This window comes from Thamnophis sirtalis, unplaced genomic scaffold (assembly GCF_051295495.1).
Source record: "Thamnophis sirtalis isolate CommonGarterSnake01/CBP01778 unplaced genomic scaffold, rThaSir2_p1.2 scaffold_7, whole genome shotgun sequence".
In the NCBI taxonomy this organism is placed as follows: Eukaryota; Metazoa; Chordata; class Lepidosauria; order Squamata; family Natricidae; genus Thamnophis; species Thamnophis sirtalis.
This window is the reverse complement of record NW_028261387.1, coordinates 89,490,334-89,513,034: the sequence shown is the minus strand read 5'-3', so window position 1 is coordinate 89,513,034 and position 22,701 is coordinate 89,490,334. Positions and strand designations below refer to the sequence as shown.

The following is a 22,701-nucleotide window of genomic DNA, read 5'->3' as shown; positions in this document are numbered from 1 at the left end:
AATGGTATCTTCTGCCTATTATTAGTCTTTTATAGTACAAGCCACCAACAGTCATTCTGGAGTCACTCTGAAGTACATCTAATAAATAAATAGATAAATAAATCATATATTGACATTGAACAGTGTAACTTTGATATTTTGATATTTTTAAAAATATTCTCCAATGCTAGAAAGAATTATCAAAATTCTTTAAAATGAGGCTGTGTATAAGAAAGAGGGTCTCTTTTTGGCTGGAAATTGCCCCCCATTTTAAGACCTTTTCTTGCCACAGTTGTTAAGTGAAATGCTACAGTTGTTAATAGTAACATGGTTGTAAAGTGAATCTGACTTCCCCATTGATTTTTCCTGTAGAACTTTGCAAAAGGGATGCCATGACCCTGAGACACTGCAATAGCAATAGCAATAGCAATAGCAGTAGACTTATATACCGCTTCATAGGCCTTTCAGGCCTCTCTAAGCGGTTTACAGAGAGTCAGCATATTGCCCCCAACAATCTGGGTCCTCATTTTACCCACCTCGGAAGGATGGAAGGCTGAGTCAACCCTGAGCCGGTGAGATTTGAACCGCTGACCTGCTGATCTAGCAGTAGCCTGCAGTGCTGCATTTAACCACTGCGCCACCTTGGCTCCTAATAACCATCATAAACACTAGTGTCCGTTGCCAAGTGTCTGAATTTTGATCACATGACCATGGGAATGCTGCAATGGTTGTGAGTGGGAAAACTGTCGTAAATCACTTTTTCCAGTGCATTTGTAACTTTGAAGGGTCACTAAATGAACTGTTGTAAGTCGAGGACTACCCATATATGCAGTCTTTGCGCTTAACTAAATACAGTTTTCAAAACAACCAGATTTTAAGTATGATTATTTTGAAATTACATTTGATGAAAACACTGTTAATACATACAGTACTGGTATAGTTTTAATTTGGCTGTGTAGAAAACACAGAGGAAAAATGCTCTCCCTAGTATTTTATTGCCTGTCAGCTGCAAAATGGAAGAGAAAAGGGGGAGGCAGGTCAGCCAAGGCTGTTGTCTTCTTCCAGATGCTCCCAATAAAACACTCTCCTTCTGATTTCTTAAAGCTGAAGAAGCAGTATTTACTGTTCATAACATATTATGCTAGTTGTCGTTTTAAAAATCTTGTCCCCAATCAGCCTGTTTCAGCTGCCTTTGATTTTAGCTTTTAATATATTGCTTCATCTTGCCATTTGGTGATTGCTCTAACATTTTATATCTTGACTTGGCCACTTCAGTGCCTGCTGATGTCTTAGTTTGAAATTTTTGTCAACTGTACTTAGCATGGCCCAGGGATATTGGAAATTATAAAACCCAACAGACTTTCAACAATCTACAAAATTTAGAAATGGCAGTTGAACGCAGGAATTTTCTGTATGCATTGTTGGGTGCATATAACTCTTAAAATCCTGGCTGATTTTAGGAAAAGTATTTATAGGCATAAATAATAACAATTAAATAACATTTCAAGTTGATTGAACATTTCTAGCATTTGAAGCAAATCAGATTTATGATAATGTGACAAAAGGATAGCTTTTGTGTTAGTAAAATTAAATTAGCAAAATTTGGGAGCAAACATGATTGGTTCAGTTTAATAAGGCATATCAACCAGTATCATTTATGAGATCAAACTATTAACTTAAGGGTGAATTTACAGAGCAATTCCTTCCATGGCTTCCCACTATTTTGAGGCAGGTGATGTTCAAAAACTGTAGCATATACTTCAGTAAGGATAATTAAAGGAAAAATAAAGAAACATTCAAATTTTCTCTTGGCCTCCAGCAAAAAATCCTGGCTATGTACGTATCGTAACTGATACCCCCAACCGCCCATTCTGGTCCTCCAAAATATTAAATATTTAAATAAATATCAAAATATGAAATGTTTCATTTTAAAAATATTTGTCTGCCATAAGCTACAATTCTGTAAGAGTATGAGTAGCTCTTTTTAAAAAAGAATTTGCTAGTATGACAAATTCAAGAGCAGGCCCACATAGAATGAAAATTGGCTGAAATAACTTCAACGTTTTAAAGCAGCAATGCTGCTCAGACATTACTGCATTGTGTCATGTATTTCTATGGAGATACAAATTGAAATACATGAGTGAAATACTTTGCTAGAAAAAGGTGAATGTACATTTATTTTTGCAAAGCATTATTTAGGTTCAACTGGAGTAACTTTCTCATGTTCTAGACAGCTGACAATACACTTTCAGATCTACATCTGCAGTTGCTGAAGTGTGATTTTAAAATTTTCTTACAACACTAATTAAAACGGAAGTCCACAAGGTTGCCATGCCACCTGAATTAATTAGATTCAAACATGGGTGTAGTCCTTATCCTCCAAGGAATTTCAAAGCCCTGCTTTTTTAACAACACAAGCAGAAGCAGTTGGGGAAGGAAAGGGTAATCATGGTCTGCCTCTCGTTAATTGTTTTCTCTTTTAATACATGTTTCAGGAATGAGTTACTAGATGGGAAACAGGGAGGCTTTTGTGTGCTGGAGTTTTTATTTTCTTGCATTCCAGTTTTGATGCGATAGATAGAGGCAGAACCTTTTTTTTCTCCATTGCTCCAAAAAGGAGTCAAATTCACTGTTTGCAAGCTGTTCTGGGTGCTAGTTTTTATTCAGACTGAGGCGTGTTAGGGATGTAAGTACAATAACAAGTAGTTTTAAATAGCTTTAAATTCCATTTATTATTTCTGGATTGCATATAATGTTTAAGGTGCTTCTTTGTGGAAACATGAATAGACTTTTATAACTAAGGGTTTGAGTGCGTGTGTGTGAATCAAACAAGAAATGATTAGCCAATTTTTCCCTCTTCTTCTGGCAGATCTTTTAAAATTGCATGATGTGTGATGAGTTGGAGATTCTTAACAGGGAGATTGAGAGGTTATTACAGAGCAGCATCGTGGAAAGAAGCTCTTTAAACTCAGAATCTCTTCAGACTTCAACCTCTGATTCCTGGGATGTAGTTACTGCTTCAAGCAGTGGACCACAAGGCAGTTTAGTGAAGGTATCCAGTACCTCAATGTTGTTTCAGGATTCGCAAGAGCATCCTGTCTTTTCTCTATTTACTTAACCTTCATAATATCTAGAAAGCCTTCCGTGATAAGTGTTAATCTGGATGTATTCATAATGCAGCACATTTTAATGTGATTTTTTTATATGAATAGAGAAAATTACTGTTTTAACTGACAAAAGACATTTCACACATTCCTACAAGTTACTGGATAATAAGCCAGTTGTGGAATATAATTGGGCTAATTTTACAGGCTGTTCAATTTTTTTGCATCCAGGTGGCAACTAAGATATTACAAATAAAAAAGAAACATGATTTCTGAGACAGGACATAAGTAGTTGCTTGAGGGGTTTGCATGTAATAACTAAGGGTGTTGTTCAATAGCCATTGTAGCAAGATACAAAAGTCAGGGGATTGTTTAAAATGTGGCTAGTTTTCTGTGAAAATCAAAAGTCAGTAACAGAACATTTCCTGTGCTGCCCCTTTAAGGGAAATGGATTAGAATGTTCAGACTTTTGAGTTTGTGGTAGCTGGGATTTGTCAGTTGGGAAATACCACATTTACTTCAATAATAGCTGTGGGGAGTAGAGAAGTAGATAGCTGGTGCCATATAAAGAAATGTTTAGAAATAAGAAATGCAACAGTAATTTCAAATCCTCAGGAACACAGATTATTTTGAGAATCATTTACTGAACAGAGTGACCATGAATTTTATATGTATTACTTTGCTTTGGTTGTGTAAATTATGCCAGTATTGTTTTGAATAGCAAAAACCTATTTGAGGTTTTAGAGGTTGCTTTTCTGTAAATTAGTGGTTAAAAAGACTTGGAGCTTCTTATAGCCTAATAAAATGCTTAATATGTATTAGATCCCACATTGCTTTGTAGTGTGATTAAATTAACTTTTAAACCTATTGATTAAAGTTTTAATACCTAGTTTTCTAACTTAAACAGTAATTTAGGTGAAGAAAACTATAAATAAATTTTCCTATAACAGGCAGCTGTATCGAGTGGAGCATTGCTGGTTTCAGAGTCTTCAGGATGGCATCCAGATGACCGTTACTCTATTGGCTTCCCCAGAATAGCGTCTGTTGTTGGGATTATGCTGAATGACTCTGATTTACTTCTGCCCTCCTGTGATTCCTCCCTTGGCTTAAGTGGACAGGAAGAACTAATTCCAGCAACCTCTAATGCTGTGTCAGGTAAAAAGCATTTAGAGGATAGTGAAGACTCTTCTATTTCTCTTGCTTATTCTGGAGACGGGATTCTAACCTTTCTTCGCCTTCAAAGGTAAACCCTTCCATTAAAATGTCAATTGCATGTTGTGATATACTGTACCACACCCTTCTTTAGAAATTGAGGTGTGACATTAAATCAAATTGGAGATTTTAAATTTCGCCAAGAGCTACCTGAGGACAAATGATTGACATATTGGGAGAGAAAGGGTAGTATGCTGCTTTGTTTAGGTGATAGCAATGTTATAAGCTGAAAGGAGAAAAGCTGTTTTCTGAGAGGGCATTGGTGAAAGCTGTAGAAAAGTTGGAAAGCTCTGGAAAAGTTGGATGTGAACTCTATCATCATCAAGACAAATTATAACCTGTTCTGATCCCAGTATTCAGTGCTTTTAGCATCAAGGGCCATTGAACCTAGTGCATTATAGGGCAAAATCATTCTCCCAAATCTTGGGTAGGACTAATACATAGCATTGCTACCCTAGGTTTGCTAAACGCAAGATTAGGCACTTTGATATTATCAAACTACTATTAGCATAATGATTTCCATCTGCTTCCAAAGGCAGTCATATCTTTCATAATGACTTGGTCACAGGATAAAGAATTAGAGTTCAGTGATGCGGATTGTACTGCAGGGATCAGTTTCCTTGTCTGTAGGCCAGAAACCATGCTGCCACCACCCATTTCCAGGGGATTTATTGCTCTACCTGTGCCAAGGTGAAGCTGTCGACCAAATGGTCAAATGAGGAGGTGGTGGCACTCTTTCCCTCCCTTGCAGGCCAGAGGAATTTTTTTTTTTGCAACTATGAGTCAGATAATCCTGAGTGATGGCCCACATTCATCCCGCAAACCATAGGTCACCAGTCCCTGGTGTTCTGGATAAGGGAGCTCTGCAGATAAGGGGATGCAACAGAACTGTGTCACAAGTGGAAAAGAGTCTAAAATCTAATTGGGTGGTATCATGAATTTGGAGAGATTTTTCTGTTAGGAGCAATTATTATGCCCGTATCAGACAAAGCAGAGATGATGGTAAAGTAAGGAAATACTGCTAAATATTTACTAGAAAACTAGAGAGAAGCCAGAATCTTTGAGAGGATAGGAATGACTGGAAGTTGCAGGTTATCAAGTATGATTAAATCATCTTCAGTATTTCTGATAATTTTGTGAGAGGAGAGAGAATGCAGATGTAAGATGTTGTTTTTGTGTGAATATACACTGCTCAAAAAAATAAAGGGAACACAAAAATAAGACATCCTAGATCTGAATGAATGAAATATTCTTATTAAATACATAATTGAATGTGCTGACAACAAAATCACACAAAAATTATCAATGGAAATCAAATTTAGCAACCCATGGAGGTCTGGATTTGGAGTTACACTCAAAATTAAAGTGGGAAAAAACACTACAGGCTGATCCAACTTTGATGTAATGTCCTTAAAACAAGTCAAAATGAGACAGTAGTGCCTGGGCATGCTCCTGATGAGATGGCGGATGGTCTCCTGAGGGATCTCCTCTCACACCTGGACTAAAGCATCCCCCAACTCTTGGATAGTCTGTGGTGCAATGTGGCATTGGTGGATGGAGCGAGATATGATGTCCCAGATGTGCTCAATTGGATTCAGGTCTGGGGAATGGGCGGACCAGTCTATAGCATCAATCCCTTTGTCTTGCAGGAACTGCTGATGCACTCCAGCCGTATGAGGTCTAGCATTGTCTTGCATTAGGAGGAACCCAGGGCCAACCGCACCAGCATATGGTCTGACAAGGGCTCTGAGTACGCAACATCTCTCGACATCTCGGTACCTAATGGCAGTCAGGCTACCTCTGGCGAGCACATGGAGGGCTATGTGGCCCCCTAAAGAAATGCCACCCCACACCATTACTGACCCACTGCCAAACCGGTCATGCTGGAGGATGTTGCAGGCAGCAGAACATTCTCCAGACCCTGTCACGTCTGTCAAATGTGCTCAGTGCAAACCTGTTTTCATCTGTGAAGAGCATAGGGCGCCAATGGCAAATTTGCCAATCTTGGTGTTCTCTGACAAATGCCAAACGTCCTGCACGGTGTTGGGCTGTAAGCACAACCCCCACCTGTGGACGTTGGGCCCTCATACCACCCTCATGGAGTCTGTTTCTGACCGTTTGAGCAGCCACATGCACATTTGTGGCTCGCTGGAGGTCATTTTGCAGGGCTCTGGCAGTGCTCCTCCTATCCCTCCTTGCACAAAGGCGGAGGTAGCGGTCCTGATGCTGGGTTGTTGCCCTCCTACGGCCTCCTCCACATCTCCTGATACACTGGCCTGTCTCCTGGTAGCGCCTCCATGCTCTGGACACTATGCTGACAGAGGCAGCAAACCTTCTTGCCACACTTCACATTGATGTCCCATCCTGAATGAGTTGCACTACCTGAGCCACTTGTGTGGGTTGTACACTCCGTCTAATGCTACCACTAGAGTGAAAGCACTGCTAGCATTCAAAAGTGACCAAACTATCAGCCAGAAAGCATAGGAACTGAGAAGTGGTCTGTGGTCACCACCTGCAGAACCACTCCTTTATTGGGGATGTCTTGCTAACTGCCTATGCTTTCCACCTGTTGTCTATTCCATGTGCACAACAGCATGTGAAATTGATTGTCAATCAGTGTTGCGACCTAAGTGGACAGTTTGATTTCACAGACATGTGATTGACTTGGCGTTACATTGTGTTGTTTAAGTGTTCCCTTTATTTTTTTGACCAGTATATATTTTTGTTATGTGTTTCTTTCACATTATACCGTATTTTTGGAGTATAAGACGCACCAAGGTTTTGAAGAGACAAATTTTAAAAAAAGTTTTTGCACTCTGCAAACCTTCCGAAAATGGGCCCATTTTTTTTCCAAAAAAAGGGCATGCATAGCCTTCAGGAGGCTTGTAGAGTGCTCTTGGGGGGTGCCCCCCCATATGAGCAAAAAACCGCCTGTTTTCCCCTCATTTCTGCCCTCCCCAGGAGCACTCTACAAGCCGCCTAAAAGTTATGCACGGCCATTTTGTTGAAGGGGGCGGGGTTTCAGGAGGCAAAAATGCTGTATTCAGTGTATGACACATCCAGATTTTCAGCCTGTTTTTTCAGGGGAAAGGGTGCGTCTTATACTCCAAAAAAATACGGTATTTACTGTAGCCCACCTCCTGTTCATGCAGATCTTGTTGCCTTGAAAGGCAAGCTGTAAATATTCCAGATCATTTGATAACAGTGCATTCAAAAAGCTCTAATAATAGATGAATTATTTTAGAATTTGATCTTTCTAATAGACATGATGAATGAGGCACTAAAATGCTTGCATAGTTAATCTGCTGTTTAAACTGAAATTTAGTAAGTGAGGCTATATCAGATTTGCGTTTATGTCAGCTGGAGGACATTTGCATTTTTTCAGGCCTAGCAAGGAGGTGTGGCAAACCACTTCTGAAATCTTGCCAAGAAAACTACAGGGGTTTCTCCAGGCAGTTGCTAGGAGTCCCCAATGTCTTTGAAGGCATGTGCTCTCACACAAACATCCATACGTGCTTATCATTACTTTTTATTTGTTTTCAGAGGTGACTTTTTGGAACAGTAATATCTGTACTATGGAAGACGACAGTTTGGAATCTATGACACTGGAGTCTCAGTCTAACATGGAAAATTCTTCTCTTGGTAAATTATTTTATTTAGGGAAGTAAATTTAATAGAAGCTAAGCATCGTTCCCATTATTTTGCTTAGGCTGCAGAGGTCCAAATTGCACCACTGCGTTGGCAGCTTTTGATGAACTCAAGGGGTTGGATTCTAGTATTTTGGAGTAGCTATTCTTTCTAGGGGAGCACATGAGTTTAGCTCCATCTCTGAATTTATAATTCAGAAGCTGACTTGGACATAGTCGTACAACAGCATCAGGCATTCTCCCTTCCTATTTTCTTCATTGTTATTGCCAGGACAGTCAACTGCTGTAATATTGTGACTATGCTTGTAGTAAAGTGACTGCACTTTCCTTGCTGACAAGGATGATGAAGGTTCAGGTTCTGTACACAGGCATCAAGAATCAGAAATATTCCCCCTCCCTTACCAGTATTCAATTTCTGTCCTTTATAAAAACATTAGAATGGGGACAGGTGGTTGAATTTTTCAAAGATGTACAGGTAGTCCTCGACTTAGCGGCCACAATTGAGCCCAGAATGTATGTTGCTAAGTGCGAAATTTGTTAAGTCAGTTTTGCCTCATGTTACGGCTTTCCTAGCCACATTTGTTAAGTGAATCGCTGCAGTTATTAAGTGAATCTGGCTTCTCCCATTGACTGCTTGACAGAAGGTTGCAAACTATGATCACATGACACTTCAACTGTCATAAATATGAACCAGTTGCCAAGCATCCAAGTGTAAATCACGTGACCCTGGGGATGCTGCAAAGATCATAAGTATGAAAAATGGTCAGAAGTCACTTTTAGTGCCGTTGTAACTTTGAACGGTCACTAAGTGAACTGTTGTAAGTTGACCACTACCTGTATTTCTATTGATGGGATAAGAAGTTACATTTAGCTTCATACACTACAAGTGAAGTGAGGCTATGTATTGTGCCCCTAAAAGCAGTGTTCCATATTTCTCCCAGGGTGCTGTTGCTTATGGAAGTGATCTTTATAAAAGACATAATTCTTTCTCCTTTGTTAGCTGCGGATGACAGAGATGAACAAAGCAATGAGGATGAACAAAAAACTGTGAAACCGACTAGCAAGGAGTTCAAGAAAACGTGGGGGTTTCGTAGGACTACTATTGCAAAGCGTGAAAGCTTAGGAGATGCCGAAATGGACATTGCTGAACAAGCATCTCCTCAGCAGCAAAGCCTGGCTCTTCGGCGTAGCGGACGGCAACCCAAGCGTACCGAACGGGTGGAAGAATTTCTTACGACCGTGAGGCGCAGAGGACGGAAGAATCTTCCCACAGCTCTTGATGACTTCAATGAGCCAGCTTCTTGCCATGTTACCGATGTCGAAACTGCCTCCGAAGGGAGTGTAGATAGCATGCCTGATATAAAAAATGTAACTCAAAAGAACCGTTCTAATGATGGCAAAGGCCAGCCGACTCGAAAAGGAAGAAGTGCTAAAGAGCACGAAGAGGAAGAGGATGAGGAAGATACATCGGACAGCGATAGCGATGGGTTAACGTTGAAAGAGTTGCAGAACCGTCTGAGAAAGAAACGGGTAGAAGAGAAGCCCTCAGAGCTAACGCTTCAAGAGATACAGAATCAACTCAGGAAGAAACATCCAGAACAAATCCCTGCTGAGACAGCTGACGTCCAGACCAGCAGCCAAATTAAGCATGAAATAACTGTAAAGCAAGAACCAGGAACTACAGATAATGCTGAGACTGGGGAACAAAGCTCTGTCTCCAAGGAAACCAGCGAAGCAGGTCAGATTAAGAAAGAAATCAAATGTGCTCCACAGATCGCCAATGAACTTGAACGCAGAAAGGGCAAATCAGAATCAGAAGTGTACGACCCCAATACGCTTTATTGCATCTGTCAACAGCCTCACAACAACAGGTATTGTTTTATAAATAACGTCAGAAGTATTTCATAAAATGGGTCCAGTAAACATTTGAGGAAACTACTCTAAATGTATGTTTTATTAAAGATCAAAAGACAGTTTTCATATTAGTGCTTTTAGCAACAAATGCTATAGACAGTATTGATAGAAAGGGGAGAATGGGGAATTAAATGGTGATGGAAACAACTTTATTAATTTAAATGTATGACAACAATAGCATGTTTTAAAGTGCACTGTCACTGCAGGGCATTTTTGAAACAATTTGGTTTCTCATTGTCTGTATTGTATTGTAGCAAAAACTCAAAAATATTGAATGTAGAAAGGACTACATAACCAAAACAGGTAGAGGAAAATAGCTAGCTTCAAAAATGGAAATAAAGGCTATAGGGACACTTGTTCCTATGGGGTATATATCGGTGGCATACAAACAGAACAAAGCTATGAGTGGGTGGATACTGCAGTAGAAATCATATATAAGGCAACACTTGATCTCATCTTTTTTAAGATAAAACTATAAAATTCTGTAAAGAAAAAACAAAGGTTCTTACTCTTTTGAGGGTTAAAAAAATTATGACTTACGTAACTTCATTATATATATATATATATATATATATATATATATATATATATATATATATATATATATATATATATACACACACACACACACACACATACATACACACATACATACACATACATACACACATACATACACACATACACACACACATACACACATACATACATACACATACATACATACACACACATACATACATACATACACATACATACAATAGGGCATGCTACAGTTCAAAATTTGATTGATATATGTTACTGATATTTTGTTAATGTTTTGTTTTTTAAAGGTTTATGATTTGTTGTGATAGATGTGAGGAATGGTTTCATGGGAATTGTGTAGGTATTTCAGAGGCCCGTGGGCGCCTGCTGGAAAGAAATGGAGAAGACTATATCTGCCCAAATTGCACCATTCTGCAGGTGCATGATGAAATAGCTATGGAAACAAATCAACAGGAAGCTGTGCTGGGACAGGTTACAGGTGATGGCACAGAGTTCACAAGCATGGGAACTATTGAACAAAAGTCCATTGAGGATCAAGGCATCAAGGGTCGTATTGAGAAAGCTGCAAATCCAAGTGGAAAGAAAAAACTCAAAATATTTCAGCCTGTGAGTGTTTAAACGATTCATTTTAATTTTACTGAATTATTGGTAAACTTCTGGTGGAAACATTCTATATTACCTGCCAAGTATATATGTGTGTATTAATGTCATACGAAATGTTAGAATTCTGCCGCCCTAGAAAAGAGCAAGGAACGTCTTGTAAAATAAGACTATTTAAGTATAACTTTTATTAAACTTCAAATACATCAAATAAAGTAAAAATAAAATAAAAAAGGAAGAAGGTAGGGAAGGGCGGGAAAAGGCATTAATTTCCAAATTTATTCACTGCAGTAGAATAAAAGTGGTAACATTACAGCCTCAACTTTTTACTTTTTCAGACATGTATGCCAGCTATTTCTCTAACAACAAACCTATATAATCAGCAAAACCAAAAGTCAGAGTTTCACTTATTGCACAAAATCTAAAAACTGTTTCCTAGTAGAAACAAAGTTGGATGTATTCTTTTCTTTGATTGAAGAGTGTTTTTCCAGGCATACTTTCATTGTGGGAAATAATTCTTAGCACACTTGTTTATCTTTGTATCCTGTTGGGGTTCATTTACTTTTTCTGTGAATTTACTTATTTATTTCATCATGCACAACCCAAGAATTTAAGTCCCCCTTGAAACGCAATTGCTGAAAATCAATAGCATATTTTCCTTTTTAAAGGTAATACAATGAAAATAACAATGTAAAATCCACATGTAAAAACTGTCTATATGGCCAGTCGTCTCCAGCCCTATGGATTATTATTTTGGCGTCATTCTTTGCTGTGACAAATCATGTTATGGCTTAGCATAATATGTTAGCCTAAGAAAGGTCAAGAATAGAAGTAGAATTAGATGAGGAAAACAGCCATGGAAAACTATATTTCTTACTGTTTATCTTGTTCTTATTGCATGCTAGAAGCAATTATAGCCAGACATTTATAATTACAGACATGCCTACAATTGGCAAACATTACTTGAAAACGCCTTTAATAAAGATAGAAATTCTCCTGTGCGCTGCTTGGAGAGTCCAAGCATGGTTAAATTCAGTCTATTCGCCCAAGGACCGAGTTAATTCTTTTGGCCACGCCTCCCCTCCTCATTGGGGGCCAGTTCAAAAACTCAGTCCAGCCCAGTTCGGAAGTGTTTTTGGGGAGTTCCTCAGTCCTTGGACAAATAAACTGAACTCTCCAAAATTAGTTAGTGCCTTTGTTATTGTCAGCTAGATAGGGCAAAAGAAGCAACGTTTCGCAAGATCGCTATATTAAAGGCTGAGGGAGTCCAGAGAAGCCGCTTGTAAGGACAGCGGAGCTGCGGTACGTGGGCGCTTGTCCGGCGGCTGCTGGCGAGCATGGGGGGCAGCAGGAGACTTCCTCACCCCCAAGCTGTTACTTGGCCTTCGGATCGCTCGGTGACCTCGGCGGAGGCCCGGAGCACCGCAAAACAGCTCCCATGGACTCCGGAAAGGCGCGGCGGCCATTTTAAGCGTGTTTTTGGCACGCTTTTCTGGTGGGCCATTTACTAGCATTTGCGCCTTCTCCCTCAGCGTGCAAATGCGGGGGTGGATTGGCCTTCCTCGGGGCGCCGGCAAGGCCTTTCCCCTCCATCGAAGGACATAAGAGCAGCCTAGGAGAGGTTTGACCCCTTGGGGCATTCTCCCATCGATTGGACGCATCTGTGAGGCGCGCAGTCATTAAACAGCACTCACGCCTATAACTGGCTACAGGTTCAAGCTCTACTGCTTCCAGATCAAAGATTGAAGATGGCAGAGAAGTCTAAAAGAGCGCCAGAAGACACCATGGACACTGTGAAATGCAGTAGGCCAAATCCAACGGTGGTGGAGCAGGTGAAGGGTTCCAATTCCAAGGGGAAGGGAACACCAAACCCCAGAGGTGGCAAGGCCTTGTCTAAGGCCGAGGCCCACAGACACAAGGCCCTTGAAAAGACCTTTGAGCGAGCCAGGAAACTGTCCATCTCTTCTGGGCAGCCATCCAGGGACCCCAACCCTTCACCCCAGCCCCAAAAAGTCTTCCCTCAGGGATCTCCAGGGCAGTGTAATTCCCCACAGGCTCTGTGTAGCATTAGGGTCTCGAGGCTGAAGATGAAAGAAAGTAATCCAAGCCACGGATAGCTGAACCAACAGAAGTTTATTGAGCATCCAGAATTGACAGAAGAATCAACCGCAGCTTATTAATCATGAGACATCATTTTTATAGCATTTGCAGCTTCTTAGTTCTCACCTACTTTACGTGTTATTACATTATTGGTTAACAAGTCTCCAAGGCACAATAATTGGTTAGTCATTACATCATTGGTGTTCGTGAGAATGTGCATGTTTTCACACAATCAAGTGTTATACATTCAAATGAGTAAATGTTACAGGTTCATTACATTATATCATCCTGTGTCCTTGTTCATGCCTGAGAACACACTGCAAGCAAAGAATCACTAGAATCGCTGACAAGCAAAGAATTGCTGCAGATTGCTGCAGTTTGTACTTACACGCGTAACCACAGTTCTAAGGACCATCGAGATCATTTACTGTAATAACCCTACAGCTCTGGTGGAGATTTTTCAGGCCTCTTCGCCTGCAGCCTCTCTAGGTTATCCTGAGTCCTCCTCAATCCAGGAGGAAATTTGTCCTTTTGGCTGTGATGAACTTGAAGAGGATCCACTTCCTCCTGGTCACTCCATAGGGGGAGGGTTGGAGTCAGTAGGTAACCCGGTGGATGCCAATCTGCCAGCCCACATTCATAGGGCCATTGAGCAGGCTATTGAGAAGGGCATAGAGGCTGGCATCGCAAGAAGCTTCAGGCCTCTAAAACCACTCAGGCCAAATTACCAAAGGGGATCAACCTGTTGACCCTCCATCTCCGGGCACCTCTATAGCCACAGAGGCTTCAGCCCTGGAAGATGATAATGCAGACAAGCAGGAATTTTCTGAGGATGAGAATCCTCCTCCTGAAAAACCTCTTACGGGCCTCTTCCGCCCTTCTATTTTCAAGTCAATTCTGCATAAGGCTAAGGCCTTGACCTAATTGGGCGTAACCACCCAGGGGTCCACTTCCACCTCAGATTCTCAGGACCCGAAGGAGGGCCTCTTCGATGAGACCACCCCGCCGCAGGACCTGGTTCCAGCACCCACCATGTTCCTTAATGTAATCCAGAGACAGTGGGCCCAACCGGGTTCCCTGACTAATCCTAGCGGGGTGGACAAAACCTCATTACTCAGTGGAAAGTAAATTGGATGATTTGTTACAGTTGCCACAGGTGGACACCCCCATCATTTCTCTCACCTCCAATTCGGTTCTCCCAGCCGACCTCCTTGAGGGGCTCAAGGCTGAAGATAAAAAGGCAGAAAAGGCATGCCACAAAACTCACCAAGCGTCTGCTTGGTCTATCAGAGCCTCTTCCTCGGCGTCGTTCTTCACTAGGGCTTCGCTCCTGTGGCTGAGACAGCTGAGAGCACACCCCTCATCATCAGGGTCTAGATGGAGGCATGATCTTAGTAAAATCATTGCAGCTGTGGAGTATTCGGCTGATGCCTCCCTCAATGCTGCCAAATTTGTATTGCGTGCCCTCTAACGTGACCTCCCGCCGCCTGCTGTGGCTTCGTTATTGGCAGGCAGATATGAAGGCAAAATGGAAATTTGCCTCCGCCCCATTTAAGGGCGGCCAACTGTTTGGGGAATCCTTGGAAAAGTTTTTAATTGAAACCAAGGATAAGAGGAAGGTGCTTCCAACCACCAATAAGAAGCCTGAGAAGAAAGGAAATTCATTTTTTCATAGGCAGTTCTTTCAGGGGTCGGACTTCTCCAACCCGGGCACTTCCTACCAGAGATCGTATTCCCAAGGGAATGACAGGGGTCAGGATAGGGACAAGGAGCGCCAACAAGAGCAGTCCTTCCATCGTCCCTTTCGTGGTGGTTCCAACAACCGCTCTTACCGCAGGTCCAAGTGACTACCCAGCGGGAGGCTCCCATAGGCGGGCGTCTACAACTTTATGCCTCCCGTTGGGAGCTGATCTCCACGGACGCCTGGGTCCTCAACACCATGAGGCAGGGCCTTACCCTAGAGTTCCTATCCTTCCCTCCCAGGACGTTTGTCAGGTGCCCCATCCCCTCATCTCCCAAAAGGGAACACATGCAGGCGGAGATTCATCATCTCTTACAGATAGATAGAGCTAGTCCCCGTAGAGCAGGAAAAGAAGTGCTTCTACTCTATTCTATTCTTAGTCCCCCAAAGCTCTGGGGTGGGGGGCCATTCTGGACCTCAAAGCTCTAAACCGGCATCTGGTCTACAAGCGTTTCAAGATGCAGTCCCTGCAGACCATCCTGGGTTGCATCACACAAGGGGACAGGCTGACCTCGATAGATTTGAAGCAGGCATATCTGCACATTCCCATCCGCAGGTCTCACAGAAGGTTCCTCAGGTTCTTCTATGACGGCAGGCATTACCAATATAGGGCCCTTCCGTTCAGCCTGTCATCAGCGCCGAGGACCTTCACGAAGATACTAGCGGTGGTGGCGGCTCATCTATGCTCTTGTCCAATCTGGCTCCTCTGCTACCTGGATGACATTTTAATTCAATCTCTGTCCTCTGAACAGACCACCAGAGACGTCCAGCATACTATCTCCACTCTATAGCATCACGGCTTTTCAGTAAACCGGGAAAAGAGCCAACTAACGCTTACCACCCACATTCTACATCTCGGTGCCCTCATCGACTCAGAGTGTTGCAGAGTCTTTCTATCGCCGGATCGCCAGCACAACCTCACAACCCGCGCCCGAGAGGCAAGAGTGAGACAGTTGAGCCCCATCATCTCCCTGTCCCAGCTGCTGGGTCTCATGATCTGCATCATCATAGTGCCTTGGGCTCGGCTACATGCTCGCGAACTCCAGTGGCTTCTTCCCATTCAAAGGGCGAAGGACAGCAGCTCTCCCAGGCGGATCAAGCTTCCTCTGAAGGTAAAGCGGTCACTTCGCTGGTGGGAGTCACGGGCAGTGATGAAGGGTTGCCTCTTCAGGGAACCAGAACGGCTGGTGGTCATGACTGATGCGAGCCTCCAGGTATGGGGTGCCCACTTTCGAGAACAGGTGACACAAGGGAGGTGGTCGCAAAGAGAGGTGACGCAGAGCATCAAGCTCTTGGAGCTACGCGCGGCCAGGCTAGTGCTACGCCATTTTCAAAAGGACATTGTGGGCCGCCATGTGTTGCTCCTTACGGTCAACATAGCAACGAAGGCACACATCAACCGCCAAGGGGGCACCAAGTCCAGAACCCTCATAGTGGAGGCAGAATCTCTAGGGAGATGTGCAGAATGTCATCTGGCCTCACTCAAGGCAGACCACATCTCCGGAGTGGACAATGTGCGAGCGGACTGGCTGAGCTGGACGACCATAGACAACACGCAATGGCGTCTACATCCAGACTCTTTCCATCAGATTACGCTCCGGTTCGGCCTTCCGGTGATCTGTCTTCGCCAGTCCAGCGAATGCCCAACTCCCGAGATTCTTTTCAAGGTACAACACACCGCAAGTGGAGGGAACCGATGCCTTGTGCTGCCATTGGCCGAGTGGCCTTTTGTATGCCTTTCCTCTGCTCCCGCTCATCCCTCAAGTGATTCAGAAGATCCTGGACGAAGGAGCAGAAGTCCTTCTCATAGCTCTGCATTGGCCCAGGAGATCTTGGTATGCGGACCTGGTCAGCCTCTCGATCCGCAGACCTTAGAAGATACCGTTGGACCTTCTGTCCCTAAGCCAAGGGGACATAGTTCACCTGGATCCCGGCTGGCTCCAGTTAGCCTCATGATCCTTGAGGGGGACCTCTTGAGAAAGGACAATCTATCTGAAAAAGTCATCACCATCCAGGCATCGTGACGTCCCTCGACAACACGCATTTATGACGCCATTTGGGTCACCTTCGACTCCTGGTGCTGTTCTCGTGGTGTGGTTGCAGCTTCAGCTACCATTCCACAGCTTCCTGTCTTTCTGCAACATGGCCTGGACAAGGGATTGGCGCCCAATACTCTTCGCCGCCAAGTAGCTGCCTTGTCCACCATCTTAAATAGACACTCCGCAGTCTCCCTGACATAGCATCCTCAGATGAAAAAGCTTCCTAAAAGGGGCTTCCAACTTACATCCACCTATTATTCACAGATTTCCCACGTGGGATCTTCCGCTCGTCCTCAGAGCGCTGACCAAGACTCCATTTGAACCTATCAGGTCCATCAGTCTCCGTCATCTGACCTTGAAAACTGTTTTCCTCGTAGCCATCACATCGGCTAGGAGGGTGTCGGAGCTGGCAGCACTCTCGGTGCGTGAGGACTTGTGCATTATTCATACTGACCGTGTCATCCTCAGACTAGACCCGGCCTTTCTGCCAAAAGTGAACTCTTTGTTTCACAGCTCTCAGGAAGTAGTGCTCCCTAACTTCTGCCCTCACCATCGGCATCCCAGAGAGCACACCTGGCACAAGCTCGATGTGAGGCGTACTATTCGCAGGTACATCAAGCGGACAGCGACCTTTCGTCGTTCCGAAGCACACTTCTTTTCTTTTCAATGGGGCGGAAGGTCTCTTCTTCTAGTATAGCTCGCTGGCTGAAGGCTTGCATTAAGTTGGCCTACATGCAACAGGGCAAGGCGGTGCCACCCAGGGTGACAGCTCACTCAACAAGAAGCGCTGCCACATCAGCCGCGTGAGCGACTCAGGCCCCCGTGGAGGAAATATGCTGGGCAGCCACTTGGACATTTCCATCCTTATTCATCAAACACTATCGCATTGACTCCTATGTCGCAGTCGAAGCATCCTTCGGGAGGAGAGTACTGCAGCAAGTTGTAGCAAATCCACGCTCCTTGAATGTTCCTGTTTCCCTCCCTGGGACTACATAGCTTGGGTACGTCCCATGCTTGGGCTCTCCAAGCAGCGCACAGGAGAATGACCGTTGGCTTACCTGAACTGTCGTTCTCTGGGCGCTGCGGAAGAGTCCAACCCCGCCCTGGGGTTTACTTCTTCTTTAACGGATTGAAAGGGCTGTGAGAAGCAAGAGACTATTGACAAGACTGGAAGTGACAATGTACGCACGACCATCACAGACCATTGCCTTCGTTTTTGAACTGGCCCTCAATGAGGAGGGGAGGCGTGGCCAAAAGAATTAACTCAGTCCTTGGGCGAATAGACAGAATTTCACAATGCTTGGACTCTTCCCGCAGCGCCCAGAGAACGACAGTTCAGGTAAGCCGACGGTCATTTACCTATTTGGAAGAAAACCAAACAGCTGGCACTTGTTTTTAGAGGGCTGTGTATATAGAGGCATTAGTAAGCTAGTAAAGTTCTGCATTACAACATATTGTTATATAGCTAAGTAAAATGTATTATAAACATGTTCAGTATTAATTGCAATTAATTTTCTGCTGCTACATTTCAGGTGGTTGAAGATCCCGAAGCAGCTAATTGCATTGGCCCAGGATGCTCCAAAGTGGCTCAGCCAGGTTCAGTATACTGCGGGAATGAGTGCATCCTTAAACATGCTGCTGCTACCATGAAATTCCTCAGTGAAGGCAAAGAACAAAAACCCAAAGAGAAAACAAGACCCAAGCCTCCTCTGATAAAGCCTCAGACTCTGGTAAGTCTGGATTCGCATTAAATCGCATAAAAGTAGTCCTTGACTTACCACCGTTCATTTTGCAACTGTTCAAAGTTGCAGTGGCAACTGAAGAAAGTGACTTACAGCCCATCTTAGCACATGGCCATCACAGAATCCCCAAAGTCAAATGGTCCAAATTTGGGTACTTTCCAATTGGCATATATTTATGATTGTTACAGCATCTCGGGGCAGTCTTTTAGAGACAGTTAGATCGATTAATTGACCCCGTGATTCACTTAAAAACTGCAGGGATTCGCTTAACCATGGCAAAAAAAGGTTGTAAAATGAGGCACAACTCACTTAACAACTGCCCGGCTTAGCAATAGATATCCTGGTCCCAAATCTGGTCATAGGTCAAGGACTACCAGCAGTCCCTTGGTGCTTGTTTGATTTCAAGAGAAAAATACCCCTGTATGGTAAAATATTTTTAATATATACCCAACCTCTCTGCAAATTACTTTGGCCTCTTAGTATGCACTTAAACGTAGGGTTTCCTGCGTTCATATAAACCTTGATATGTCACTCTAGTCTTGATTTCTGCTATTGTAAAAGCATTAGTGTGAGAAAGATGTATGTTACAAACACAGAAAAAGAGTTTCCCAACTATTAAGGAAGTTATATCTTACAGCCACGGGTCACAGAAAAGTCACTTGTCCTTTAAAGGTCACTACATTCAAAGAGAGCAAATATAAAAATAATAAATAACTTTTTTTTCTGGAAAATGCACTCAGTATGACTTTGAGTGTTTATTGCTGCTTAAAAGCCCTCTGAAACATGTATAATTCTTCCAGAATGCCTCCAAAACCTTTCTCTGGCATAACAGATTCCTATTCCGATATAATTCCATGATCAATTATGTAATTAGATAACACTAGCTATATCTTTGACGATCCAGGCAATTCTGTAAGGTATGTCCATCCTGCTGTTGCATTGAAACAACCAGCTCAGCTTTTCCTCAACCTTGGCAACTTTAAAACACCCAGAATTCCCTAGCCAGAACCACTGAATCATGAAGCACAGAATGCAGCGTTTCTCAACCGTGGCAATATTAAGATGTGTGGACTTCAACTCCCAGAATCCCCCAGCCAGTCTTGCTGGGGAATTCTATCATGTTTAATTGTATTTTTTTTAAAAAGAGAGTATTAATATATAAAATGCAAATGAAATCCATTTTTCAATATTATGTAAATATTAACATATCAAACAAATTTCATTGTATTTAAGTACAATGACAATAAATATTATACTTACACTTAAACAAATTAACAGTGAACATTATAAATATATTTAATAAAACTTCCATTTTAAAGTAAAGATGAATATAAATATTCATTTTGTAACACAGTATTGGATACAATCTGAGGAGCAATATAAATACATTATTGTACTATTGTATAAAAAGACTGTATTTCTTAAGAGGAGAAGACCCTGCATTAAACTGCCTAGGAGACAAGGCACGAAAGAAAAAATATATAAAAAATAACAGTACAAATAAAAAAGAAAAGTAAATAAAATCCAATCTACATTATGTTTAATTCCAAATATATAAAGGAGGTAAAGATTAAGAAAAGAAATTATTTTGTCAGTAAAGCATTTTTCAATTTTATTTGGAGTTTTTGATCATAAAGGATCATATTGCTCAATATTTCCTCTTCATCTGGATGCAACATATTTAACAACTTTAAGTTTTGCACACACACAAAAAACAGTATTGATACATTGTCTCAGTCCTTACAGATGTTTCTTTATATTTCTTCTTACCCTGTTTTTAACAAGCTTTCAGAGCAGCTAATGGTAGAGAAAAAACCAGCACTAAACCATTCTTGTAATATGCATCCCCCACCCTGATTTTTTGAGTTAAAGTTTGTTTTTACAACTGTGTAGTGAATTTTAAAAAACGAGCATATTCCTGAATGGGGGAATTCTTATTCTTATTGAATCATTGTAGATTTGAGTCAAGCTTCACATTTTTCCTAGTAATTGAAGATATATGTAGATCTTTATTGCCATCAGAACAGCAATACGACTTAGACTGATATACCAGTTTACAACCCTCTCTAAGCAGTTTATAGAGTCAGTCTATTGCCCCCAACAATCTGGGTCCTCGTTTTACTCACCTTGGAAGGATGGAAGGCTGAGTCAAACTTGAGCCTGGTGAGATTCGAATTGCCAAATTTGCAGTCAGCAGAAGTAGCCTGCAGTACTGCATTCTAACCACTGTGCCATCTCGGCTTGAATAGCAGCTTCAAAGGTTTCACTAAACCAAATACTTAATGAAATGTTTTTGTTTTCATTTAAGAGTAATTAATGTGTTTTAGAAATGATTTCAAATTGGTGGGTAAAGATTTTTGTATAAGTGTGCAATATTTTGATTAGTGCCACTAGTAAGTCAAACACTTGTCACCAGGAAATATTTTAAGGTCATGTAAGCATTCATTGTGCAGAATGAGAGATTGGGACCAGGATGTGATTTCTGCTTGAAAAAGAATAGGCCAATCTTTTTGCATAACAATATTTCCAGTATATCTAAATTGATTTGCCCTCTTCCTGTGTCATAATGATTTTATCCTTGCAAAATATAGTGATTAGGGTTCTGCTGGTTATACAGGCGGGTACCAAACCTTTGTCCATGCAGAAGAGGCCAGTTGCTGAGAAGAGAGAGATGATCATGAAGAAAACGCCAGTGGCCACTATTAAGACAGAAGCAAACGCTCAGACAGTTGGTAAAGAGCCAACCCCAGAGAGCAGCACACCATCCTGGGCCAGCGATCATAATTATAATGCAGTAAAGCCAGAACAGACTCCTGCCATTTCACCAGCACTGTTATTCAAATGTATGTATTTTCCAGGGATTCTTCTGCAGTCGTTTATTCTTCCTATCAATACAATTTCCATTTTGGGGCCTGCAAAAAAAAACAGAAAGGGATTTTAATGGCTCCCTTGCTCTATCTTCAAAGATTGACACACATGTTTCTCAGGGGAAAAATTCCAAGGTTCTTGCATAGTGTCATAAACAACTTGGGCATTCTTGTTTAGTTGTATATAACTGGAATTTAATCTGCAAAGGTAGGCATAATTTTCTTTATGTGCTCCATAGTAGGTAGCTATAGTCTTAACAGAAGGTAGGTAAAATCATTTATAATATTAATATTGTTATGTAATGTAATGACATAATTGTATCTACTGTTAAGATTGGCCCCTTATTATTCCTTTGCGTTTTGACTTAGAAATGTCAGAATTTGTAAGCTTTTAAGGGATTTGAACCATTAATTTGCCTCTTTACACAAACACACCTTTTTATCCCTTTTGAGGAGAAAACTCCTACCAAGAAAGTGAACCTCCTGAAGTGATTCCAGAAGCCCAGCGTAAAATCCAGATGCTTCCTTTGTTTTGTTTTCTGCCTTTGTTTTTTGCTTTTTTTAAAAAATACAAAAGCTGTGCGCTATATAAGCTCTCTTCAAAACAGGAATGCAGACTGAGAATTCTCAGCTTGTATATGATAAGTATACAGAATTTCTTTAGCATCTTGGTAGCTTGTGAAGGTAAGTAAATGGATGCTTGATAATGTAAAACCATTCTTCTTTTAGGAACTTTTTTACCCTTCTGTTTAAATAGGTTACAGTCTGCAATCTGGAGTTCACATTTTTCATTTCTGATGTATTATTCGAGTGAGTGTGAACCTTGATAGGGTTCCGGGCATGCAAAAGAATTGACTTCATTTTTTCCCCTTAACCTCTGACGGCTGAGTTTGGCTACATCTTTATAACCACTGGAAGATGACTGATGAAACCCCCCTGGAGTGGAGCTCCCAGGCTTGTGGAGAAACTATCCAGAACATTTTCCTGCTCCCCTTTATATGAGGGGTGTAGCCCTCCATGTTTACAGTTCTTGCTTGACAGTCATATATGAAAGAGATATTATGTTTCTAAGGCTTGTGAATCTTGAACCCTTCTTATAAACTCTATAGGAGTGTTGTAGAATCGTAGGGTTGGAAGAGACCTCGGAAGTCTTCCAGTCCAACCCCAAATAGTTTTTCTTCAGCCTTTTCATTAATTCTGATGACCAGTT

At 41.9% G+C, this 22,701-nt stretch overlaps 1 protein-coding gene across 3 annotated transcripts in view; it reads left to right on the top strand.

The window, feature by feature from the left end:
• The window catches only part of DIDO1 (death inducer-obliterator 1), a 74,641-nt gene that overhangs the window by 12,776 nt on the left and 39,164 nt on the right, over positions 1 to 22,701 (top strand). Inside the window, exons 2-8 of one of the 3 annotated variants that reach the window (XM_087720576.1) lie at positions 2,849 to 3,031; positions 4,034 to 4,238; positions 7,839 to 7,937; positions 8,943 to 9,813; positions 10,690 to 11,008; positions 18,415 to 18,612; positions 21,242 to 21,467. In XM_087720576.1, coding sequence (XP_087576702.1) covers positions 2,864 to 3,031; positions 4,034 to 4,238; positions 7,839 to 7,937; positions 8,943 to 9,813; positions 10,690 to 11,008; positions 18,415 to 18,612; positions 21,242 to 21,467 — 2,086 coding nt within the window. In that variant the 5' untranslated portion in view covers positions 2,849 to 2,863. Of the gene's footprint in view, positions 1 to 2,848; positions 3,032 to 4,033; positions 4,327 to 7,838; positions 7,938 to 8,942; positions 9,814 to 10,689; positions 11,009 to 18,414; positions 18,613 to 21,241; positions 21,468 to 22,701 lie in introns of those variants that run through there. The other 2 variants (XM_087720577.1, XM_087720578.1) reach the window with 2 other exon arrangements.